The sequence below is a fragment of the Megascapheus bottae genome, chromosome 2 (genome assembly GCF_031878675.1).
Source record: "Megascapheus bottae isolate mThoBot1 chromosome 2, mThoBot2.hap1, whole genome shotgun sequence".
NCBI classification, from domain to species: domain Eukaryota; kingdom Metazoa; phylum Chordata; class Mammalia; order Rodentia; family Geomyidae; genus Megascapheus; species Megascapheus bottae.
In genome coordinates this window covers 43,766,914-43,790,622 of record NC_143510.1, presented here as the reverse complement: position 1 = coordinate 43,790,622, position 23,709 = coordinate 43,766,914, and the positions used below count along the sequence as shown (strand labels likewise).

The window sequence follows — 23,709 nt, the reverse complement described above, 5'->3', positions numbered from 1 at the left end:
GGAGTGCCGAGCCACAACTCCAATCCTGGAGCTGGTGTTTATCATCTGGGAAGCTTAGCTCCTGCTTCTCATCCAGCAGCAGTTTTGTCCCTCAAGGAATATTGGACACTGTCCGGAGACATTTGAGATGGTCAGTATTCGGGGTAGAGTCTTGATTAGAGGCCAGGAGGCCGGTAGACATCACACAATCAAGAGGAAGAGCAGCCCCTGACCCATCCCTTCCCACCTCTGACCCCCAAGATGTGCTTCGTGCTGACACTAGGGAATTGTGGCCTAGAACTAATATCTTAATCTCTTTATTAAAGAATGAATAGTACCTACTTGGCTAATAAAAAGGAAGCACAAAGAAAAGGGCCTCCCATGATAAACAGTGTTGTTATTCATTCAACAACATACATGTGTGTGTGTGTGTGTGTGTGTGTGTGTGTGTGTTTGCTGGTACTGAGGCTTGAATTCAGGTTCTAGGCACTGTTCTTGAGCTCTTTTGCTCAAGGCTAACTCTCCTTGACCACTTGAGCCACACCGGATTTTCTTTTTGTATGTGTTTGGTTGGAGATCAGAGTCTCATGGACTTTTCCTGCTCAGAATGGCTTTGAGCTGTGATCCTTAGATTTTAGCCTCCTGCTTAGTTAGGATCACATGTGGTCTACAGTTTTCACGTGGAGGTTCAATTGTAAATGGTAGACTGCTGACAGTTCTCTGCTTGGAAACTGACGCACCATAACCTTTCCCTGTTCTGAGTCAGTTCTAATCAGGACATAATACGTGGGACTTTGCTCCACCTCGTGCAGGGATAGAACTGGTTGGTGGGCCTAAGAAAAGCCCTGTGTTGCTGCATGCCATTGAGTCATAGCTGTTCCTTCTGTTCTACTCTGCTGCCCAGCTCATGTGACTGTGCTTCTGTTGTGATTTCCTCTTAGTCCTCCAGCTCTCTGAGTAACACAGCATCTCTGAAAAGGTTGATGGCAGAACTCTGATCTGTTCCTAACCACCTGTCTAGACTCCTTCCTCTCCCCCGCTCCTGCCTCCCACATGCCTTCTGCTCTCGCCATGTGAAATGCGGGCAGATCCATGCCTATGCCATACTTCTTCATAGCCCTGCACATACCGCTCCCTCTGCCTGGATTTCCCAAGATGAACGAGCCTCAGTTCATTTTTATCTCTGATGATTACATGCTGAGCTGCTGGCTTCCTTCAGTATGTGGCCTATACCTTATTTAGTTTTCTCTTCCTGTCTCCTTTTGGTGATCAGATTTCTCCACTGCCTATCAGGTTATCAAAGTGTTATGGAGCTTAGCCTTGAGCTGAAGAGCTCAGGGACAGCGCCCAGGCAAGGTTTCAAGCCCCGAAACTCACAAAAACAAACGAACAACCAAGAAAAGAACCTGTTACTGAGCTTAGCCTGCTGCATTCATGGAACCAGAATCTATTGGAATTGTCAGTGGTACCATGCTGTAGAACACGGAAAGTTCAGAAGACCTGACCATCATCTGATGCAGGCCAGTGCTGGGTGCTGGTAGTTCACACCTGAAATACTGGCTACTAAGGACTCTGAGATCTGATGATCATGGTTCAAAGGTAGCCTAGTCAGACAACTGGAGACTTATCTCCAGTTGAGCTGTGGCTCCAGTAGTAGAGTGCCAGCCTTGAGCAAAACTGCCGAGCAAGGACTCAAGTTCAATCCCTAGTACTGGCAGGCATGTGCGCGCACACACACACACACGCACACACACACACACACACAAATCAGAACAAAGTACTACATTGAAAAATAATGAAAATGTGTAGTAAATCATCAGACCTGTGGATTGTCATCAAGGAAGATAAAGATGGAACATAGCCATGCACCTATAATCCTATTTACTCAGGAGGCTGAGATTTGAGATTTGAAGCCTGCATAGGGAGGAAAATCTGGAGAGACTCTTAACTACAGTTAAACATGGTGAAAGTGGAGCTGTGGCTCAATGGTAGAGCACTAATCATTAGCAAAAATGCTCAAGGACAGGACACAGGTTCTGAGTTCAGGCACCAGGACACACACACACACACACATATTCTCTCTCTCTCTCTCTCTCTCTCTCTCTCTCTCTCTCTCTCTCTCTCTGACACACACACACACACACACACACACACACACACACACCTGTAATTCTAGCTTCTCAAGAAGTTGAGATCTGAAGGAGTGAGGTTCAAAGCTGACAGAGGTAGAAAAACTTGAGACCCATCACCAAAATAACCAGCAAAATACATCGTGGAAGGCATGGCTCCACACACACACACACATATTCTCTCTCTCTCTCTCTCTCTCTCTCTCTCTCTCTCTCTCTCTCTCTCTCTGACACACACACACACACACACACACACACACACACACACACCTGTAATTCTAGCTTCTCAAGAAGTTGAGATCTGAAGGAGTGAGGTTCAAAGCTGACAGAGGTAGAAAAACTTGAGACCCATCACCAAAATAACCAGCAAAATACATCGTGGAAGGCATGGCTCAAGGAGCAGAGTCCCAGCGGCGTGAGTGCTGAACTCTTGAGTTGAAGCCTCAGCACTGATTCCCAGTGATTATTTTCTTACGTATTCTAAAAATGGGCCATGTTTCTAAGAAAATAACTTTTGTAATCATCTGAGGGTAAATTATTTTACCTGCCAATAATGTAGATCCTACTTTTGTCTTTCTATTAATGTGCTTAATTTAGAAAGGGCTGAAGAGTTCTGTTTATCAGATTAGGGTCCCAGTACAGACTTCTATCTTCTAAGCCAAAAAGACGCTTTGATATTTAAGAATATAAAACATTATTGTTGCCGGATGCTGGCGGCTCACGTCTGTAATCCTGCTACTTGGGAAGCTGAGATCCAAGGATCTTGGTTCAAAGCCATCATGGAAAAGTCTACAAACACTCATTGTAATTAATCACCGAAAAGCCAGAAGTGGAGCTGTGACTTGAGCACAGAAGCCCAGACACAGCATGCAGGCCCTGAGTTCAAATTCCAGCAGCAGTGTGTGTGTGTGTGCACGTGCACACACATGTATGCAGGCACACATACACATTATTGTAAACTGTAAAAAATGTTTTCTAGTGTAGCTTGTTGGATTTGTCATCTGCCTCATCTTTTAAATCAGAATATTAAAATAGATACTGATGAAAGCCATGGAAGGTAAAGTAACTGTCACACTGTTGTTTAGATAGACACACCATTGTGTGAATGCATTCGAGTGGGTGGCAGCTTCTTTCATCAGTGAGCAACAGTCAGCTGCACTGATTGATGGTTAAAGGAGAATTATAGCGTTGATCTGGGTACACGGAAAACTTCTCATAGGATGAGAAAAGATAGGATATTCCACAAAATATGCATATCCACCTCAGTGAGGGAAACAGAGTGACAGGCACTATTTACCTGCTTCCTTTTTCTCTCCTGCTGTGTTGAGCACTTGCTCTCATGGTTTGATTTTCCTTTTAAGATACAAAATATTTTCAGGATATAAAATATCTTGCATTATCTCAGGGAAATGATGTATTTATTGCTTGCAGAGGTCAGTAAATTCTGACTCTGTAGACCAAATTTGGGATGTGTTTTTGTGATTAAAAAAGAGGAAGGAAAGAGGGTATGCAATAGAGGTGTGTGTCATTTGCAAGGCCTAAAATATTGACTCGCTGATCTCACATAGGATATTTCCTAATCCTGGTTTTACGGGCTGGTGCCTTAAGGGCACATTGGAATGAGTCATATAATATTGGAGATGTGTTACTTACGGACTAGGTAAAAGCCTTATAATAAAGAGACCACTAATAGTCTTCAATGATAAAAAAAAGTTTCTCTGTCACACAACTCGAGACAGAGAGGTAAGCCAGCCCCGAGAGGCAGCTGTGCCAGCTGAGATTATTCTAAAACCCACTTTTTTTGTCTGTCATCTACTCTATAACACTCTCTTTGGTATTAACAAAGTTGGCTTATTCTACCATATTCCCAACAGGAAGGAAGAGAGGAACCTGTTTCCTTTAAAATCATAAAAGCTGGATTAGCCCTTACTTCTTTTTACCACACTCCACTGACGGAGGTTAAAAAAATCTGGCCACTTCAGCTGCAGGGGTGCTGGGAAATACAGTTTCTAGATAGCATGTAGCCGTACAAAAAGTAGAGACTTCCTGGGAGGCCAGAGGATCCTGCTTGTATTCCCTAGCTACTCAGGAGGCCGGAATCTGAGGATCTCAGTATAAACAAGCCCAAGTAGACAAATCAAAGAGCTAGCAAAAAGCCAGAAGTGGGGGTGTGTGTGGCTCAAGTGGTAGAGCACCAGCTTTGAGTTAAGGCCCAGATTGCTCTTCCTACAGTAGTCAGCAGTCTGTCACAGAGAAGCAGACTGCTCACACGATCATCATATTACTGATCTCATTGCAGACTTCTCCACGTGACCATTGTGTAATATGCACCAAGCACACACGAAGTGCTCAGTATTCATTCATTAAAAGGAGCAGGAAACTGGAAGAAAATCCTAGTGTAGGTATGGACTCTTAGAAATCTCTCCCCAAAGAGCTGACTGGGCTCAGACATGGTGTTTCTGGAAATGGTTAAGTCAGCATTTATAAAAGCATTCTAGTAAGGCAAAGTCCAGAGATTAGTTTAGACACTAAGTGCATTATACGGGGTAGTTTCAGCATTTGACTACCAGCAGATGGCTGTTTAGGGCAGGGCCTGGGGAATTGGAGCAGAAGATCAGCTTTGTACAGTGGGCCAGCCACTGTTGGGACTGCTAGGTGATTTGTTTCAGAGCATACATAAATTCCAAGAGATTTTTTTCCCTTTCTTACTGAGTTTCTGAAAGGCAAGTAATGATTTAAGTCCCACTTCTAATTTTCTGGCATCATAGTAATAACTGGGGGAAATGGAGGAAAGAGGGCTGTGGGCTCCTCAAGGAAACAAGGTTTGGAAATTCGATTATTGTAATTAAAGAAGGACAAAAGCAGAACAAATTCCTACAAATGCATGTCTGAGGTCAAGTTGGCCTATTAGGAGAAAGATGAAATGGTGCATTTCAACATTTCTCCTCTGCGTGATTGATAGGGCACAGGGTACCATGTCTGGTAATTCAGCAGTGCTTGCAGAGTACATAGCCTTCATGTTCTGTGGGATTGGAACTATATTCTAGATCCCTAAACATTATCCTGTTATTCCTATTACTCAATATCAATTATTAAAATGTCAATTAACAAATATCAATCTTATTAGTATTAAGGTCATGTTAATGTTTTCTTTCCCTTCCCCTTCCCTTTTCTTCTCTCTCTCTCTCTCATTCTGTGTCTCTGTCTCTGTCTGTCTGTCTGTCTGTCTGTCTGTCTGTCTGTGTCTCTGTCTGTGTCTGTGTCTCTGTCTCTGTCTCTGTCTCTGTGTGTCTCTCTTCTTCTCTCCTCTCCTCTCTTCTCCACTCCCCTTCCCTATCTGGACGTAAACTCAGGGCCAAAACACTGTTCTTGAGCTTCTTTTTGCTCAAAGCCAGAACTCTATCACTTGAGCCACAGCTCCACTTCCCACTTTGTTGGTAGTTTATTGGAGATAAGCCTCATAGACTTTTCTGTCTAAACTGGCTTTGAACTGATGTCTTCAGATCTCAACTTCTCAAGTAACTAGAGTTACAGGCATGAGACACTGGCAGTGGGCTGTTTTTCATTTGATGAAACACTTTATATTGGTTTAAGTACAAGTCTAGCAAATTATTGGTTAATGCATATCTACTTTACTCAAATGATGTTAAGCTTGCTATTTTTCTAGTAAAGAGGTGGGATAAACACGAGACTGACACTGCCCATTGGAGTTCTGAATGACATCATCATTACTCTCCTTGGTCGTTGTTGTTGCTTTGGTTACCATCACTCACCATCATCTCTTTGCCCTATGTTTGCACCTCTTGTATCTTATTCCTGAGCAATATTGTAGAGGAGGAAGAGTAGACAGGGAGGAGGCTATTTTGACTGATTGAGTCTCAATTCTGCTGATCAAAACAGCTGCTAGGGCCACCCACGTGGTTTTGAGGAACTCCTTCCCAGGAGCCAAAGGAACTAATCTGATTGCAAACACAAAGTGCCAATTTGAATTTCAATCTACAATTTTAACAGCGAGCCAAACCAGAGAACCCACAGTGGCTGGTCACTGTCACTTTCTCTGAAGGAATATTGTGCTAGAAGCCTTGTTATTATCAAAAGCTTGCTTATTAGCAGGGAATCAACATGAAGTGAAATAGTTGTATCAGTTACCTATAGAATTTTAATACTTAATTTTAAGCTGCAGGTTATAGAGATATTCTATTATTTTTTCTCCTTATAACCTGACTATATTTGTTGTGTCTTATTAAGGCAAATTCCATCATGGTTTGCTTAAGGTCAACCAGTTAATTGTTGGACCTAGTAGTACAATAGAATATATACCTATGTAAAATGTAACATGTACATATAATAGGCAATATATGTATTGTATATGACATGTGATGCATACACATTTACACATATGTCATTTGTTTGGGGTGGTACTAGTATTTAAAATAAGAGCTTTGTGCTTGCTTGGCAAGTGTTCTTCCATTTGAGCTACACTCCACTTCTCTTTTAGTTTATTTTACAGATAGGGTCTCACCCTTTTGCTCATACTGGCCTTGAATTGCAGGCTCTTTCCCTACTAGTTACAGTTGTATAATGCTGCCACTTCTGCCTTGTTTTTGAGATAGAGTTTCCTTAAGGATTGCCTCAAACATTGATCCTCTTATCTCATCCTCTTGAGTGACTAAGATTACAGGTGTGTGCCACCATTTGTGGCCTCTTGATAATCACTTTTTTTAATTGGTTGATGGTTATTCCTCTGATTTTGATCACACAAATGTCTGTCTTTTTAATTGTTTTTCATTTTCCTTTACTTTTCAAGTGGTTTAGAAGGGCTTAACAATTTAACATGTCCATTTATGATACAGTGCATCTTGATTTTACTGTAGCATTGCAGAATTCTACCATGCATATCAGCTTGGGCCAGAGCTCCAGCTTTGTCACCTATATTTGTTGTGGTTCAATAGCAGCAGGAAGAAGAGTTATTGAGATCTTCTCAAGCCAGAACTGAAGATAGCATGAGCCTGTCGTCCCAAGCAGGACCACTGTGCCAGGCCAGCCTGGGCAGAAAAAGTCAGGAGACTGTCTCCATAGAAGGCAGTCTGAATATGGTGCACGAGTCACTGGTCTAGGTGATGACAAAAAACCTCAAGTAGGCAGATTAAGGCTCAATGGTGCACCCAGGCAAGAAACAAGACCCTGTCCTAAAAATAACCAATGAAGGGCTGGAGACATGACTTTGTGGCATTTGCCTTAGATTAGTAAATGTGAGGTCATGAGTTCAGGCCCTCAGTGTTGCCAGCAAATCCAAATGCCCCACAAAAACCTCCCTCCTCCCCAAACAAAACAAAACAAAGAAGAATCACTGGTAATCACTGGGGAGGTACTGGACGAGGTTCAGAGTTTCATCCCATGCTGTAAAAAAGTTTTGGAGGTCTATTACACAGCCTCATGTCTGGAGTTACAATGCTGAATTGAATACTTGAAATGTGGCGAGTTATCTCAAGTGTGCTCATGGTGCATACAAAATGGACACCACATATACACATATATATACACCACACATATGTGTGTTTATATACACATGCACGTTACATATATGTGCATATAAACATATATGTGATGTACATTTATATGTGGTATATATACATATATACACATACATATATACACATATATTTATATATTTAAACTTTTCAGTTTTATCCAAGTTAGAAGAGGAATTTGGCCACAGAAAACCAAATTGCATTACTTTGATGATTTTAGGTAGTTTTATTATCTTGTTTTATTTAAATAATTTTATTATCATGTCAATTTATGTACAAAGTATCTTGATCAACATCACCCCTTTTCTCATTCTCTCCCATTCTCCCAGCCCCTCCCATCCTCTCAATTTTCCTAGTTGCGTAGGATTATTCTTTGAGTGTTTTTCTCCCTCCCTTCCTCTGTCCATTTGTCCTTCCTCTACACCTCAGAGACCAGTATCCAGGAATTCATTTGAGAGTGTAAATTAGTTATTCTAATAAAGTACATCATTTGACTTCTCCCCTACATACACCATACTTTAGGTTCATCTGTATGTGCACATGGTCCTGATATATTTACTTATACATCTCTAAATTAGATAAAAAATATCTATATGTGACAGAAAACATGTGTCCTTGGCATTTCTGGGCCTGGCTTACTTAAGAGCACTTTTTTCCCGGATCCATTTATTTATTGATGTAATATCATTCTTGCTAATGGATGAGTAAAATTCCATTTAGCTTATTTTAGAAATCTCCCTGCCTCTCTTCCTCTTTTTTTCCCACCCCCCATTCCTTGTACATTCACTGTGTGGCTGGGGTGGCCATCTCACATGGTTTTCACCCCTGGAAATTATTTCGTCTTCCACACTCGTCACTCCATGCTAACAGTCCTGGGATTAAAAGTGAATATTTTGATGTTATTGCTTCAGAATTGCATTTTTATTTATTCATAAGTGCTTGAAAAAAACACTTGCTAGTTTCTTAGTGAGGTTTTGTTTTTCTTCTGGCTGTGCATACAATAAAAATAGAAAACATTAAGCAGGTTTTAGGTTTACACTGAAGTATATCTCCAATTAAAAAGATGCAGTGCCACCTGGGCATGCTGCTAAATTTTTCCATTGAGTTGGTGCCAGCCTTTCAGGACTTTCTTCAGCACACTTGCCCTCTGTAGAGACAATTCAAATCATTCTTGTCTGCTCTATTTTGAAAAGAATCTCAGCTTGCACTGACCTTCGTCCACAAAAGAATGGCTGTGCATTGTGTTCTAGAAACATAGTAGAAGGCAGGCTGAATATTAAGAACCATTTGATTGCTTGAAACGTTCTGTTAATTTTTTAACATTAAAAGTGATATATTTAGTGTCTGACTTTGGGATATTTCGAACGAAAGCAAACTCAGAAAACCTTGCTGGAGAAATTATAGCTAGTAGATGTTTTAGTGGGTCCTACATCTCATTGCATTAGAAGAGTAATAATGCTAGGTTTTAAAATTCCAGAAGGCACTTCATGCTGCTTTCTTTGTGACCAAAACACTCATAAGCGGTGTAGTTTAGGGAGAGCTTTTCTTCTGTAACTACTATACTTTATTTTTCTAGATTTTGTGGGTAACAGGAGGCTTTGTTGATGAACTGCTTTTAATCTGAATTATGTTTACTCTCTGAAACTTCAATGATAGGTGGCAAAAATAAAATTAATTCTTGTACAGTGGCTTCTGTGGTTTGACTTTTATGGATCCTGAGGCTTGAACTCAGGGCCTGGGCACTGTCCCTGAGCTTCTTTTGCTCAAGGTTTGTACTCTACCACTTGAGCTGCAGCACCACTTCTGGCCTTTTTTGCTTATGTGGTACTGGGGAATTGAACCCAGGGCTTCTTGCATGCTAGCAAAGGACTCTACCACTAAGCCACATTCCCAGGCCTTTTCTAGGTATTATAGGAATAATCTGGGGACTCAGATGTCTCTATCCCTTTCTTGATCTTGTATAAGCCTTGAGAGGAAAATAGAAGCCAAGAATACTAACTTTACAAATTAGAAAATAGGAAGGCAAATGGGAAAAATGTCCTTCCTTAAAAATCACTGCTAAGAGATTTATGTAATGAACTACACATATTGTCTTACGTGATGAATTTTCTTCTTGGGTTGTTTTCTGAGTTGGTGCTCTCTTACTGACATCTGTTTGTGACTCAAGATGAACCACGGATGGATGATGTCTTCCCTGTTCAGGACGCAGCAGAACTCAGGACCAGGAATCATTAGCACTGTGAGGAATCACTGGGCATCTTTGGATGGACACAGATTGTCTCATAGCTTTGTTTTGGGGGCTTAGGGGTGTACTAAGAATTGAACTCAGAGTCTCACACCTGTTAGACAAGTGCTCTACCATTCAAGCCACATCCCCAGGCCTTTTTTATACTTTAGTTGTTTATGTAGGTAGGGCACCTTGTTTCAGTTTCTAACTGTAATTATCCTGCATGGCTGGCTGCGAAGCACAGTGGCCTGTGGTGTGAAGCACAGTGCCCTGTTATGGATTGAGATGGAGATGGGATCTTTCTAAACTTTTACCTGTGTTTCTTAAAAAAATTTTAGACCATGATTTTCTACATCTCTGCTTCCTAAATTGCTGAGATTACAGGTATAAGCCATTATGGCTTAAAAAAACAATTCATTGAACATAGGGAAGTAGAACTATATAAAATGGAATGTGGATTCAAAGAGGAAAAGACATATACAATTCTGAAAGATAAGCATTATTTAGTGTCATATGTATAGAATTATATGTGGGTATAAGTCTTTGTACACATATTTATGTGTCCATGCGTGTTTTTATATGCTTTAATATCTGTGTCTGTTATCTATTTCTCCTTCTACCTTCCTACTACCTACCTACCCCTACCTTGTGTGCTTTTCTGATGTCCTGTAATCTGCCTTTTCATCCTCTTCTGGTCCTGAGATTTTTGTGATTTATTAAAACACTTCCTTAATTTTAGGCAACACAGTCTGATGACTTTTTTTGGTTGTTGTTTTTGTGGCTTGAACTCAGGGCCTGCATGCTGTCTTTTATTCTTTTCACTCAAGGCTGGTATTCTGCTACTTGAACCACTTCTTCACTTCTGGCATTGTTGTTGGTTAATTGTAGACTAGAGTCTCACAGACTTTCCTGCCCAGCAATGATCATCAGATCTCAGCTTCCTGAGTAGCTAGGGTTACAGGCATGAGCTACCAGAGTCTGGCTCTGATGACTTTAAATTGTATCATTTTGACAACTTAGAAATCTTGTGAGATCAGATGTTGAAGTGCCAGCCCCCTGCTATGAATTTCTATGTGTCTGTCTCAAGGTTCTTAAATTTTTTAAGTTTATGAAATAGTTGTATAAAAAAGTCTCAACTCATGTCAGTTTATGAGTACAATGCATCTTGATCAGTGTCACCTCTTCCATCTTTTTCCATTTCTCTCCCAGTCTCCCCCCATCTCCCCTCAAGTTACCTGGCTCTATTTTCACATATGCACATTGACTCTTATGACTGTATTTGCCCACCACTTTTATCACCATGCTTAGTAGTTTAAAATCACCATTTCTGAAATGCACTCATTTTCTTTTTCTTTTTCTTGCTGGGCCTAAGGGCTTGAACTCAGGGCCTGGGCACTGTCCCTGAGTCTCTCTGTACTCTAGGCTAGCACACTACTACTTGAGCTACAGCACCACTTCTGGGTTTTTCTGTTTATGTGGTACTGAGGAATTGAACCCAGGGATTCGTGCATGTTAGGCAAACACTTTACCACTAAGCCACCTTCCCAGGCCTGCACTTATTTTCATTCAGTGCCTCAAACTAGAAGCTGTAGATTTAGTTCAATTTATCTGTCTCCCTTTTTTGCCTTTTTTATGTGGTAATTTGTCAGTGCATCTTATACCTCCTCTCTATTCCAAATGCCTAATCTCACAGATTTCCCAAGCCCCCAACAATTCTTTCCTATATTTAGTCACAATGGCTTTTTTAGAAAACATGTTTGTGAGGGCAAAAGTAGGTTTAAATATTACTAGAAGTCTAAGTTAAGAGTTGGAAGAAGTGCTATGTGATAACTGAAACCATAAGTCCACCATGATCTGTATTTCCCATAGAGTTTCTTTTTTTATCATATCCAGGAAATTTAGAAAACTTCACTTGTTACCTAGTCTCTGGACAGGAGAGTCAGGGTGTTGTCCTCGAGCTGTTGTACTCAAGGCTAGCACTTTACCACTTAAGCCACACACTACTTTTCAACTTTTGCTGGTTAATTAGAGATAAGAGTATCACATACTTTCCTGCCGGTGCTGGCTTTGAACTGCAATCCTTAGTTCTCAGCCTCCTGAGTAGCTAGGATTACAGATATGAGCCATTGGCACTCAGCTAATCAGTATTTCAAAGGCTTCCCCCCATCTCCCATTTTCTTCACTGTATTTCCATCCAGATATTTTACAGTTTTACTGATGCAGAGTTTGTTCTTTTAAGTCCTACGTACTTTCTCTTTAAGTCAAACCTTTATATGTTATACAAAGTACAATTAAAAACAAGCAAACACAAATAGCACAGCCTCTTACCTGTTTCCATAAATCACACTTGAAAAGCATTACATTATGTGGGGATTCAAAGAAGGTTTTCTATGTATACCAAAAAGAGATACTCCAAAGTGCATGTAAGCCTCCTTACGTATCATTTCTATGAAGTTCTGTCTGTAAGGCAGCTAACACACCTTTATTTATAATATGGATATTCATATTTGTGATCTCTAAGTAGATTTACAGGGGGTTTCAATTCAGCATGACAGTGTGTGAACACGATGTGGCTTGGTCAATTTCTCTTTCCTCTTGCTGGTCACTCAGTGAGCCACGTTCTTGACTCTCTGTGAGTGTGATCCTAACTCCTGAATTCTCCAGTCCCTCATTTGCATCTCCATCTGTCATCATCTTGGTCTGAAAGACAAAGAGTGCTGTCCAGCGCTAAATGAAAGGACCTCTAGGATAAAGAAACAAAAGCCATATAAGGAGTGATTGTTGTCCTTAATGTACTATGTTATCTCTCATCTTTTTTGCTGTCCCTTGGTTATCTCATATTGTTACAGTATCTCTGATATATTGGATATATTTGTATTTGGTTATTTGAAATTGGATAGGGAAGGGGGGAAAACAAGATGAGGGGTGGGGATGGGGGCGAGGGAAATGGGGACCAAGACATGAGAAAGGGTATCAATGTATGTGAATTAATGCACCTTCTATCTGGTGAATATAATGTAACTCTTCTATTAATTACAATAAAAAATATATGAAAAAAATAAAATCTAAAAAAAAAGAATGCTGTCCAGGTTCTACCTATCTGAAAAGAGGAGATGTATAATCAATATTCATTTAATTTTTCTTTGATGCATCAAATTAAAAGGAAGGAATGATGATTGTGAATAGGCTCACTTCTGTGTAAATGAGAGTAGATGTATATTAATATTAACAATAGATGATCTTCCTTGAGGAAGTATATGAGTAGAGGGTTTGCAGCTAGGAGGAATTGTATAGAACTCTTTTATCGTTATGAACATAGGATTGAAAATACTTCGTTCACTATGGTAAAAATTGAAATAATGCCTTCCCCCCACCCCTTGCTGATCCTGTGGCTTAGAATTCCAAGTCCGGGTGCTGTTCCTGAGCTTTTGTGCACAAGGCTAGCACCCTACCACTTGATTCACAGCTTCACTTCTACTTTTTTTGTGGTGATAATCTCACAAACTTCACTGCCCCTGAACTGGCTTCAAATCTTGTTCCTCAAATTGCAGCCTCCTGAATAGCTAGGATTACAGGTGTTAATTACAGAGCCCCCCATTATTATGCTTTTGAATTGCAAATATTGAATAAAATTGTAGACATTTCTTTTTGGCAAAAAGATTGTTCTCCTAAAACTTTGAATAAAAATCCTAATCCTAACTTTATTATCCTGTGGACACAGTAATGGACATGTTGATTGTACAGGGTGTGTCTGTCACATGATCAGATCTAGCACAAAGGAGTCAAAGATGGAAAATGGGAAAGGGTTGTTTCTCCTTGGCAAATGTGAGTTTCTTTCCTTGTGGGAAATGTTGATGGAATCACAGGTATGGATTACAGTAGCCAACAAATCATAAGTTTACTCTATCCAGCCATCTATCTAGCCTATCCACTATTTGCCCATTTCAGCTATGTTGTATCTCCTTAGACCTCTATCTTACACAGTTTTTTTTTTTCCTGGCTGGATTGTGCTTCTTTCTTTTCTCCACCTGGTAAACTCCCGATCAGAATGCATGTGTTTTGTGAGCCTTCCCTTAGAGACACGGTTGGCTGCTTTGCCCCTCCATGCTCCAGTCAACCTGTATGGCAGTATCTTTTTCAGCGCATTGGGTTAGTTATTTCTCTGTTGTATGTTGTCTTCAAGGGCCTCTTCATCCTTGTTCATTCCCAGCTGTGAACATAGGTGGTAACCTTTCCATTCCATACATTTGTGGGCCTAGAAGGTTGGGAAACTGTGGGTGAATTCCCTGTAGTTTTGCATTTCAGCAGGAGTTTCTGCTGCACTGTATTGCAGGGAATGCTGGGAAAAACATGGGAATGTGTTTGACTGTTGCAGTGACAGAGTTGGGTGCCACTGGCGTTTCTTGGGCAGGAACCCATGAATGTTAGATAGTACAATGACAGCTTCTATGGAGAAATCTTACTGCAGCCTGTTTTACTTTGCTGAATAATAGAAAAGGCAAGAATGTTTTTTTTTTTTTTTTTTTTTTTTTTTTTTTTTTTTTTTGGCCAGGGCTTGAGCACTGTCCTTGGAATTTCTTAAGGCTAGAGCTCTACCACTTGAGCCTCAGCACCACGTCCGGCTTTTTCTACATATGTGGTACCAAGGAATCGAACCTGGGTCTTCGTGCATGCTAGGCAAGCACTTTAACCACTAGGCCAAACTCCCAGACTGCAAGAATGGTTTTTATTATAATAAACTGAATTTCTGATTCCCAACAACCCTTGACATGCACTCTAACTAGAAGAGCCTTGTCCCCAAAGTGAGTCTGTTGCTTGAGTAGTAAAGTTTCTTGTGTATTAAATCCATTTCTTTTTCTTTTTTTTTGTGTTGGTCCTGGGACTTGAACTCAAGGCCTCTATGTTGTCCTTGAGATTGTTTTGCTGAAGGCTAGTGCTCTACCAGTTGAATTACAGCTCCACTTCTGGCTATTTGGTGGTTCATTGGAGATAAGTCCCATGGGCTTTCATGCCTTGGCTGGCTTGAAACTGTGATTCTCACTTCTCAGCCTCTAGTGTAGTTTAGATTACAGGTGTGAGTTACCAGCACCTAGCATTAAATCTGTAGCCCTATTTTTCCCTATCCCTCTGGGTCATGCAGAGTTAAAAGTTTCATCATTGCCAAGAAAACCTTTCTTGGCTCGGTTTTGTCTAAGGCTGGTAGAAGTGGGCAGAGCTGTATGCATTTCTTTCAACAAACATGGTGAGAAAAATTTGATCTTAATTCTCCTACCATTGCACAGAAGGCTGGGAGTGACTAATTTCACTGATCTTTTAAAGAACCTATTTATAGCAAGCTTTCTGGCTAAAGAAAACCAATGTAGAGAATGGCTCATAGATTTAAATCCAGTTTTCTGTCAGGAGGTGTCAGCAAAGCTAAATGGCTCTAAGTGTGGTTCTTTAGGTCTTATTCTAGGAAGTTGGTCTTTTTGCTCTTTGTTAATTCTGATGTGGCCATGGCATCTCAGGCAGAGGAAGCATGTAAAGAGACACCACTTCATCCCATGAGTTGTGTTTGATTCTTTGACTCAAAGGTGATGTACTTGCCAAGATATTCCTGAAACACAAGCCCAGAAGTCCATGTGATTTTCCTGTCCTGTGTTATATGTAACATAAAGTCTTGTTGAAAGAATTCCCTTCTGTTGGACACTGGTGGCCCATGCCTGTGATCCTAGCTTCTCAGGAGGCTGAGAGCTGAAGATTAAGGTTCAAAGTCAGCCCAGGTAGATAAGTCTATGAGATTCTTATCTCCAGTTAACCACCAAAAAGCCAGAAGTGGAGGTTGCTCAACTGGTAGAACACAAACCTTGAGCAAAAACACTGCTGGAGAGTGCACTGGCCCTAAGTTCAAGCCCCAGTACTAGAACAACAACAAAAGACAAGCACCAAAAAGAAATTTACCTCCGGATGCTACATTTTAGTTGTTATTTGATAAAATAGTGTTTGAGCTGGTGCCAATGATAATCTTAGCTGTAATCTTAGCTACTCAGGTGGCTGAGATTTGAAGGATTGTGGGGTTTTTTTTTGTCAGTTTTGAGACTTGAACTCTGGGACTGGGCATCTGAGCATTGTCCCTTAGCTCTTCAGCTCAAGGCTACCTTCAGCCACAGCGCCCCACCCAATTTTCTGGTGGTGCAGTTTTCTGGTGGTTAATTAGAGATAAGAGTCTCATGGACCATAGTGCTTGGGCTGGCTTTGAACCGTGTTATCCTCAGATCTCAGCCTCCTGAGTAGCTAGGAGTACAGGCATGAGCCAGTGTGGTTTAAAGTCAGCCGAGGCAGAAGTGTCTCGGAATCTCTCTAAAATAACCAGGTTAGCAAAAACCAGGCTGGAAGTATGGCTCAAGTATTATACCACCAGAGTAGCAAATATAAGGAGAGATTCCCAACCTCAATGCTATCCCTCCCTCAAATGTTGTATGTAAGAACTTGCTAAAGTAAAAGTCTGGTTTGTTTTTAATGCATATTTATTTACTTTTTTTTAAAAAGATACACCCAGAAGCATAAAAGCCTCTCCTGCTACAGCTGAGCAGTTTTTCCAGAAGCTGAGAAATAAACATGAATTTACTATTTTGGTGACCCTGAAACAGACTCACTTAAATTCAGGAGTCATCCTCTCTATTCACCACCTGGATCACAGGTAAGTCTGCTTGTGGAGCTTTCCATGTTTACATTTAATGGTTAAAAGAAGGTAGATTTCAGTTAGATGTTGGTAATCCTAGTTACTTAGTAGGCTGAGATCTGACGATCAAGGTTCAAAGCCAGCCTGGGTAGGAAAAGCCCACTAGTTTCTTAAGTTAACTACCAGAAAAACAGAGCTATGGCTTAAGAGGTAGAGTGCTACCTTTGAGAAAATAAATAATTTTTTTAAAGTTTAAGGACGGTACTTAGGCCCTGTACTCAAGCCTCAGGGCTGGCACAAAAAGTTTAAAGAGAACATATTTAAGAGGTGTAAACAAAAATAAACTATAACCTATGACCTGCATGAAAGGTAATTTTGCTATATTAACACAAAACTATGGACAGTGATATTGGATCTCCCTAAAAGCAGAGGGTGTCAGGTGGAAGGCTGAGGAAGCAGGAATGCATTGGTGTTTCCATTTGTAGAACAAATATGTTGGTTCCTAAATTTGTGAAGGTATATAATTCTCAGTGTTACAGACAGACATACTGTTATTCTTTCTCTTTCTTTCTTTTTTCTTTTTTCTTTTTGTGGTGGGGGAATGTCTGCGTTTGATTTACTGAGAGATTTTAATCACTATAACTTCTTTGCCTCATGGATTGCAGTAATCAAAGTTGTGTATTTCATGTGTATTGGAGAAAAGTGCTGTCTAGCAAGCCTGATGGTAGTGGCTCACACCTGTAAACCCAGCTACTCAAGAGGATGAGATCTGAGGACTGTGATTTAAAGCCAGCTTGGGCAGGAAAGTACACGAGACTCATCAACAATAAACTACCAAAAGCAATCAGAAGTGATGCTGTGGCTCAAGTGGTAGAGTTCTATCCTTGAGCAAAAGAAGCCCAGAAATGATATCCAGGCTCTGATTTCAGAAATTATTTCCAGGCTCTGATTTCAGGCCCTGGACTGGCATAAACACACAGACACACACACACACACACACACACACACACACACACAGACACACACACACACACACACACACACACACACACACACAGAGTACTATCTGATATAGCATCCTTGGTAGAGCTGGTGGGATCAATGGGAGAAGACAAGAAAGAGAAATTGATTCATAACGTTTGGCATATACATAGATTGCTACTAAACAAGCTATGTAGCTCTGTTATCATTCATCCCTGTAAGAATAGCCATAGTTGTAACAAGGGAAGTTCCTTTGCATTGGTATTTTGCATACTTCTTCCACCATCTTACTATCTGTGGCCCTGGGGCAGTCACGTAAGCAGTCTGTGTCTCAAACCTGTAACCAGGGATAATGGCTATCTACTTTATAAGTTGTGAAGTATGAAGAAGTGACATAGGCAAAATGCTTTATTTATATAATAGCTACAATGATACTATCCAGCTATGGGCAGAATTTTTTTTTATTTGCTTTTTCTTGTCAGCAATGAGGCAGCCTGGGACTTTGTAAATCTCTGCTAAATCCTGAAGATCAAACACAAGCAAATACATGAGAAAAACTAATAAAGCAAGACTTAAGAGAGAATGTTCTTTGGCACATTGTCTGTCCAGCTTGTGCTCAGAGCTTGTGGACCACAATTCATTCCAAATTGAGCATCAGAGATGAACTGCTCACACCCTTTGCTTGGCTTTCTTTCCTTCCAGGGTCTGGTCTTTGTTGAGGGTGTCATCTTGATTCTGAGGTGGCTTAAGACCTTCCAGACAGAGTGAGAAAGGTGGGGGCGGGGTGGCAGTACTCCATTCCCTAGGGGTCATTGGGGCTTTCAGGTTGGTAGTCCTAGACATAGGCTCCACTGTCAGGTGACTGAAATTTAGTGTGAACCAATGCTCGCAGCCCTGGGCCTCTGTTTCCCATGCCAGTTGGAATCTTTATACGACCTAGATCACAAAGAGTAAAGGAAGATGGCAGAGCAATCTGTTTGTGACTGATCTTTATTTGCTAGGACCATTTCCCTATTATTTTATGCATACTAGATTATTTTTTCTTCTGTGCCATTTTCTTCCACCACCCTGTGTATAGTGACAGAGAACTCAGTCCACCTTCTTCGAGATGATGTTGCTTATATGTGGGTTGGTGGCTGCTAGTTCTGCTTCCCCCACCTCTGGCCCCTGTGCTAACACTAAGCAGAGCTGACTCTCCATCTGCTGTCCAAGAGAGGGAGGTGACGGCCAAGCTCTTCCTTCTTCCTGAGTTCCAGATGGTTCTTGTTTGCATTGGGCCCAGAGCTGAATACATTAATGGTACACACATGTCTAACCAGCATAACCTACATATTTTCCATCTCATAATTATCCAAATTGTTTGAAATATTCTTTTTATGTGAAATGTACAAAAATCTTATTTAAAGAAGAGAGACAAGCGTCAAAAAGTTACATAATATAAATTATAAGAGTCAATGCTCTAGGAAAAAGGAAAGCTAGAATATATACATAAATGTAAAGAACTGACAAGATGAGCACAACTGGAAATCAGCAGTAATTAATACTTATTTTCAATGGCACATTCACTACCATTGTATAAAAGCAACATCAGATTAATCTAATTAAAAATTATAGATGTATCTGAATCTAACACAGTTGTATGTGAAAGTAAAAATATCTCATTAAATGATTAATGATAACAACCTGTGAGAATCAAACATAATTGTCTTAAGGAATCCTACATTGCATAATTGTTACCTGAATCCCACTGTGCTTTTTATTGAGCTGTATTTATTAATTAATTTGTTTGTTTATTTGTTATTGGTCATGGGGCTTGAACTTAGGGTTGGACACTATCCCTGAAATTTTGTGTTCTGGGCTAGCACTCTATCACTTTGAGCACAGCTCTATTTACTAGGTTCCTGGTGGCTACTTGGAGATAAAAGTCTCAAAACTTTTCCACTCTGGGCCTGCTTCAAATTATGATCTCCAGATCTCAGACTCCTGAGTAGCTAGGATAATAGATGTGAGCCACCAGCTCCTGGCTGGTATTATTATTATTATTATTATTATTATTATTTGGAAACAGAGTCTTGCTGATCTACAACTCATGGGTTCAAACAATTTTCCTGCCTCAGCTTCAAGTGAAACAGGCACTACAGGCAGGCACCACCACAACATACGTAGTTTTCAAGCATAAAAATAAAATACACATAGTTTTCCATTAGGTGGTACTCAGGGCCTCGTGCTTGCCAGAGAGATGCTGAGCTTTGCCTCTAGCCACTTTTCTTTCTTTCTTTATATATTTATTTACTTTTTTGTGCTTCATGGGCTTGAACTCAGCTTGGGCGCTGTCCCTGAGCTCTTCAGCTCAAGGCCACTGCCCTATCCCTGGATCTGGGCCTTGTCCCTGAGCTCTTCAGCTCAAGGCTAGAGTTCTACCTTTGAGCCGCAGTGTCACTTCTGCTTTTCTCGTGGTTAATTGGAGATGAGTCTCATGTCCTTTTGTGCCCAGGCTGGCTTTGAACCTTGATCCTCAGATCTCAGCCTCCTGAATAGCTAGGATTACAGGTGTGAGCCACCACACCCGGCCTCTAGCCACTTTTCTTTATACATTTTTTGGGTGGGGTCTTGCCTTCTGACTGGAAAGAGCCTGGAACATTAATACTTATGTGTGTACAGTCCAGGTATTACATGGATTACTGGAGGTGCTATCACCTTCAGCATAATGATACATTCTGATCCATTCTGCATTTGCACTTGTGACCGTGAGCCAAGGACATATATTTTTGTATATCTCTTATAGTCAAAGCTTCTCTCTACACTATCTTCCTTCTTATCTGTGGGTTGAACTGAGCAGGGATATAGCATTATTATTATTTGCATTAGTATATGTAATATATGTAATAAAATAAAGACATTTTATATGTTTATTATATCACACATTTTATTTATTTATATTTGCACTTTACACATAACTGTTTGTATTCAGCTCTCGTTTTCTGTTTGTACTTTAACATTTTTATATTAATTCTTTAATTTCTTGAGTAAATTATTTATCTTGACTTTGAGAGTGAATTTATCTATTTATCTGTAAATTTGATAAAAATTTGGCTAAACAATAGCCTGGCGCAGTAGCTCTCACCTGTAATCCTAGCTACTCAGGAGACTGAGATCTGCGGATCAAGGTTCAAAGCCAGCCTGGACACTAAAGGACCTGAGACTCTTATCTCCAATTAAACTCCAGAAAACAGGAAATGGGCATTGGCTCAAGGGTAGGGTGGTAGCCTTGAGCTGAAGAGCTCAGGGACAGTGCCCAGGCCCATGACTCACCAAAATTAATTTGACTGAACAGATACCACATTTGAAATGTAGTACATCTTTCCATTACTTAAAAATTATTTATTACTGTTTTTGATGCTGGTTCTGGTGCCTGAACTTACAGCCTGAGTGTGGTCCCTGAGCTGTTTATAGTCAAGGCTAATGCTCTACCACTTAAGCCACAGGTCTGTTTCTGAGTATTTTTGGTAGTTTAATGGAGATAAGAGTCTTACAAATTTTTCTGCCTGGGCTGGCTTCAGACTTCTCCTGAGTAGCTGAAGATTTTAGGTGTGAGCCATTGGTTTGTAGCTAAGAAATAATTTAGTTTTAAAAACACATTTTTATTTGCTTAGCAAAATGACCATTATTAAAGGTTTACCATGTGTCAGTTACTGTACTTCATTAGTTCATTTTATTATCAATACTCAATGAAGTTTAAGAGTGTAGGCCTGGGCAGGGTGTGGTGGAATATATCTGTTATCTCAGCACTTGGTTAGTTATGGTAAGAGGATTACAATTTTCAGCTCAGCTGGGTCTACATAATGATACTCTGTCTAAAAATAGCTGTATGGCTGGAGACAAACTATATCTGTGTCAATCATCACTCTTACTAGTCATCACTCTACTAGCTTTGTGGCCTTATGCGAATCACGCCATTCTTTTCTGTCTCAGGTTCCTCATTTGTAACTTGAAATAAAATGGTTAAGGCACTAGTAAAAATTATCTACAGAAGCCCATAATCATACAAGTCCAACACTTTCTCATTCTCATTTATAGAGGCGATAAATAAGCTTAAGAGGTGTTAAAAGTTCAATGAGAGTGTAAGTGGGAGTTAAACTCAGGTGAAGGGTGGAGCCTGCTTCCCTATCTCTGTTCTATACTATCTTCTCCTGCCTACAGGAGATGGTTAGATGGATTCTGTTCACTCCCTCTCCCCATCAGCTAGTCAGTGACAGAGTCAAGACCCAAGCTCACCTCATCATGTTCTTCAGTCTCGTGTTTTTGTCAAAATGCTGTGATATCTTCTCACGTTTTATCACCCAATAGGCTTTGCATTATGATTGTATTGTTTCTTTTTGCCTGCTATTGGTGCTGAAGTTTTCTTCCTTTTAATTCTCCTAATTTGCATTTATGCATTTATTTTCCTTACTTTCTGGTCATTTCTTTATTCTCTACTTTCTTTCCCACCAAAAAAATTAAGGTAGCTTATAGAGATCTATGGGATAAGATTAAATAAAATGAAACTTGCAAATAAGCACAGAGAAATAAATAGAAACCCCAGGAAAATGATCAAGAGAACACTGCTATTCTTGTTACTGAGACACAGTCCCCATATGGACTTTTATGGCACAATGTAGCCTGTGTCCTTAGAAAACAAGTTCAGAAGACTTCATGCTGGCTGATGGCATCATGCCACAAACACACTTACACTCTCATAGAGCTTTAAACTCTCTTTAAAAAAAAACCACAACAAATCTACTGTGACACCAGTAACACCTATTTATGGACGAAAGTCTTTGTATTCTGCCCTGGGAATCAGTTGGTTAAACCCAGTTTTTCTTTGCAGTATGCTAGTATCTTCTGCTGAATTCAAACTTGATGTTTCACATAGGTATCTTTCCTCTCTGCAATGCCATCCCATTGAGTGTGGACTGGGGCAGGTTCAGTTCTCCTTAAGGATTGTCCTAGTGCACGTTAGGAAGAGCTCTTCATGACATGCCAGGATAGGCTCAGAGTCTTGATTTTTCCTTCTCAGTGAGCAAAGGTGGTATCTGAGGGTATTCTGAGCTCAGGTTGGCATCGATCTGGTAAAAGATTTAAGAACAAGAACCAGTAAATTTAGGCTTCGTGAGTTAGACCACAGAACGTCCTCTGGAGAACAGACACTCAATAAATATTACTATTGGCATTGAGGATGGTGTGATAATGCGTCTCACCTCCTTGTCTCTGTTTGGGTTGACTGTCATGAGCCCTGGTTGTCAAGCCCAGGGAAGAAGGGAGGAGGTAGGAAGGGATGGAGATGGAGGAAATGCCAGCTCCATCACTGGTGGCAGTGGAACACTGTGATTTTATTCAGCAGGAGGATGACTGTCAGGTGCAAGTAGCTAGCCTGCTCATCATTGATGTGTCAGCTTGTTTTTTTTGTTTCTTGCTTGTCCAAATCTTGGTCATATTTCAAAACTCCATGAAGTCATTACTGTCCTTTTTAGTTGACACCTATTTCATTTTTTAGTTCCAGGGCTTCTAATACATTAAAAACATTTGGGCTACTTGTTTTTGCCATTCTTACCATAGGTTTTGTATGTGTGTTATGCATATGTGCTAGTTATATGTAAGACACTAAAAACCACCCCTTTTTTCTTTTGATCACAATTGTAATAAGTTACTGAGGAATTTTGAATATTAAATTGGAATCTTTTCTTATAAATAATATATCCTGTGGTTCAAAAGTTAAAGGGTACATCAGGATTTAAAGAAAGAAAAGTTCTAACCCCATGTCTGGCCCCTGCCACTCCATGATTGTCCCTGAGGAAGAAAAGATTATTATTGAAGGTATTTTTGACTACAACAGAGAAATAGGGCTCACTCTTTCAGGGTCTGTTCAGGCTTGCTCACACACTGGCTTAGGAGAGTTGAAATCTGTGTGAGGTGGCTGATATTAAGAACAGACAGTGGTATGAAAATCACAAAGTATAGAATAAGCAAAGCAAGGCTTTAAAAACACCTATCTATTGATTTACCTATTTATGATATATCAACTATTCACACACCATCTATCCATTCATCCACATATCTATTTATGATATATCACCCCATCGTCTATCATCCATCCATCCATCCGTCCATCCATCTGCCTATCTATCTTAAATAAACCAATGCCTGATAATGGATAAAGAAACC

At 40.3% G+C, this 23,709-nt stretch overlaps 1 protein-coding gene across 4 annotated transcripts in view; it reads left to right on the top strand.

Annotated features, from left to right (window-relative positions):
• The window catches only part of Nell2 (neural EGFL like 2), a 372,707-nt gene that overhangs the window by 86,476 nt on the left and 262,522 nt on the right, over positions 1–23,709 (top strand). For all 4 annotated transcript variants that reach the window (XM_090324484.1, XM_090324479.1, XM_090324493.1 and 1 more), the window contains one exon: positions 16,395–16,545. In XM_090324484.1, coding sequence (XP_090180610.1) covers positions 16,395–16,545 — 151 coding nt within the window. The remainder of the gene's footprint in view (positions 1–16,394; positions 16,546–23,709) is intronic.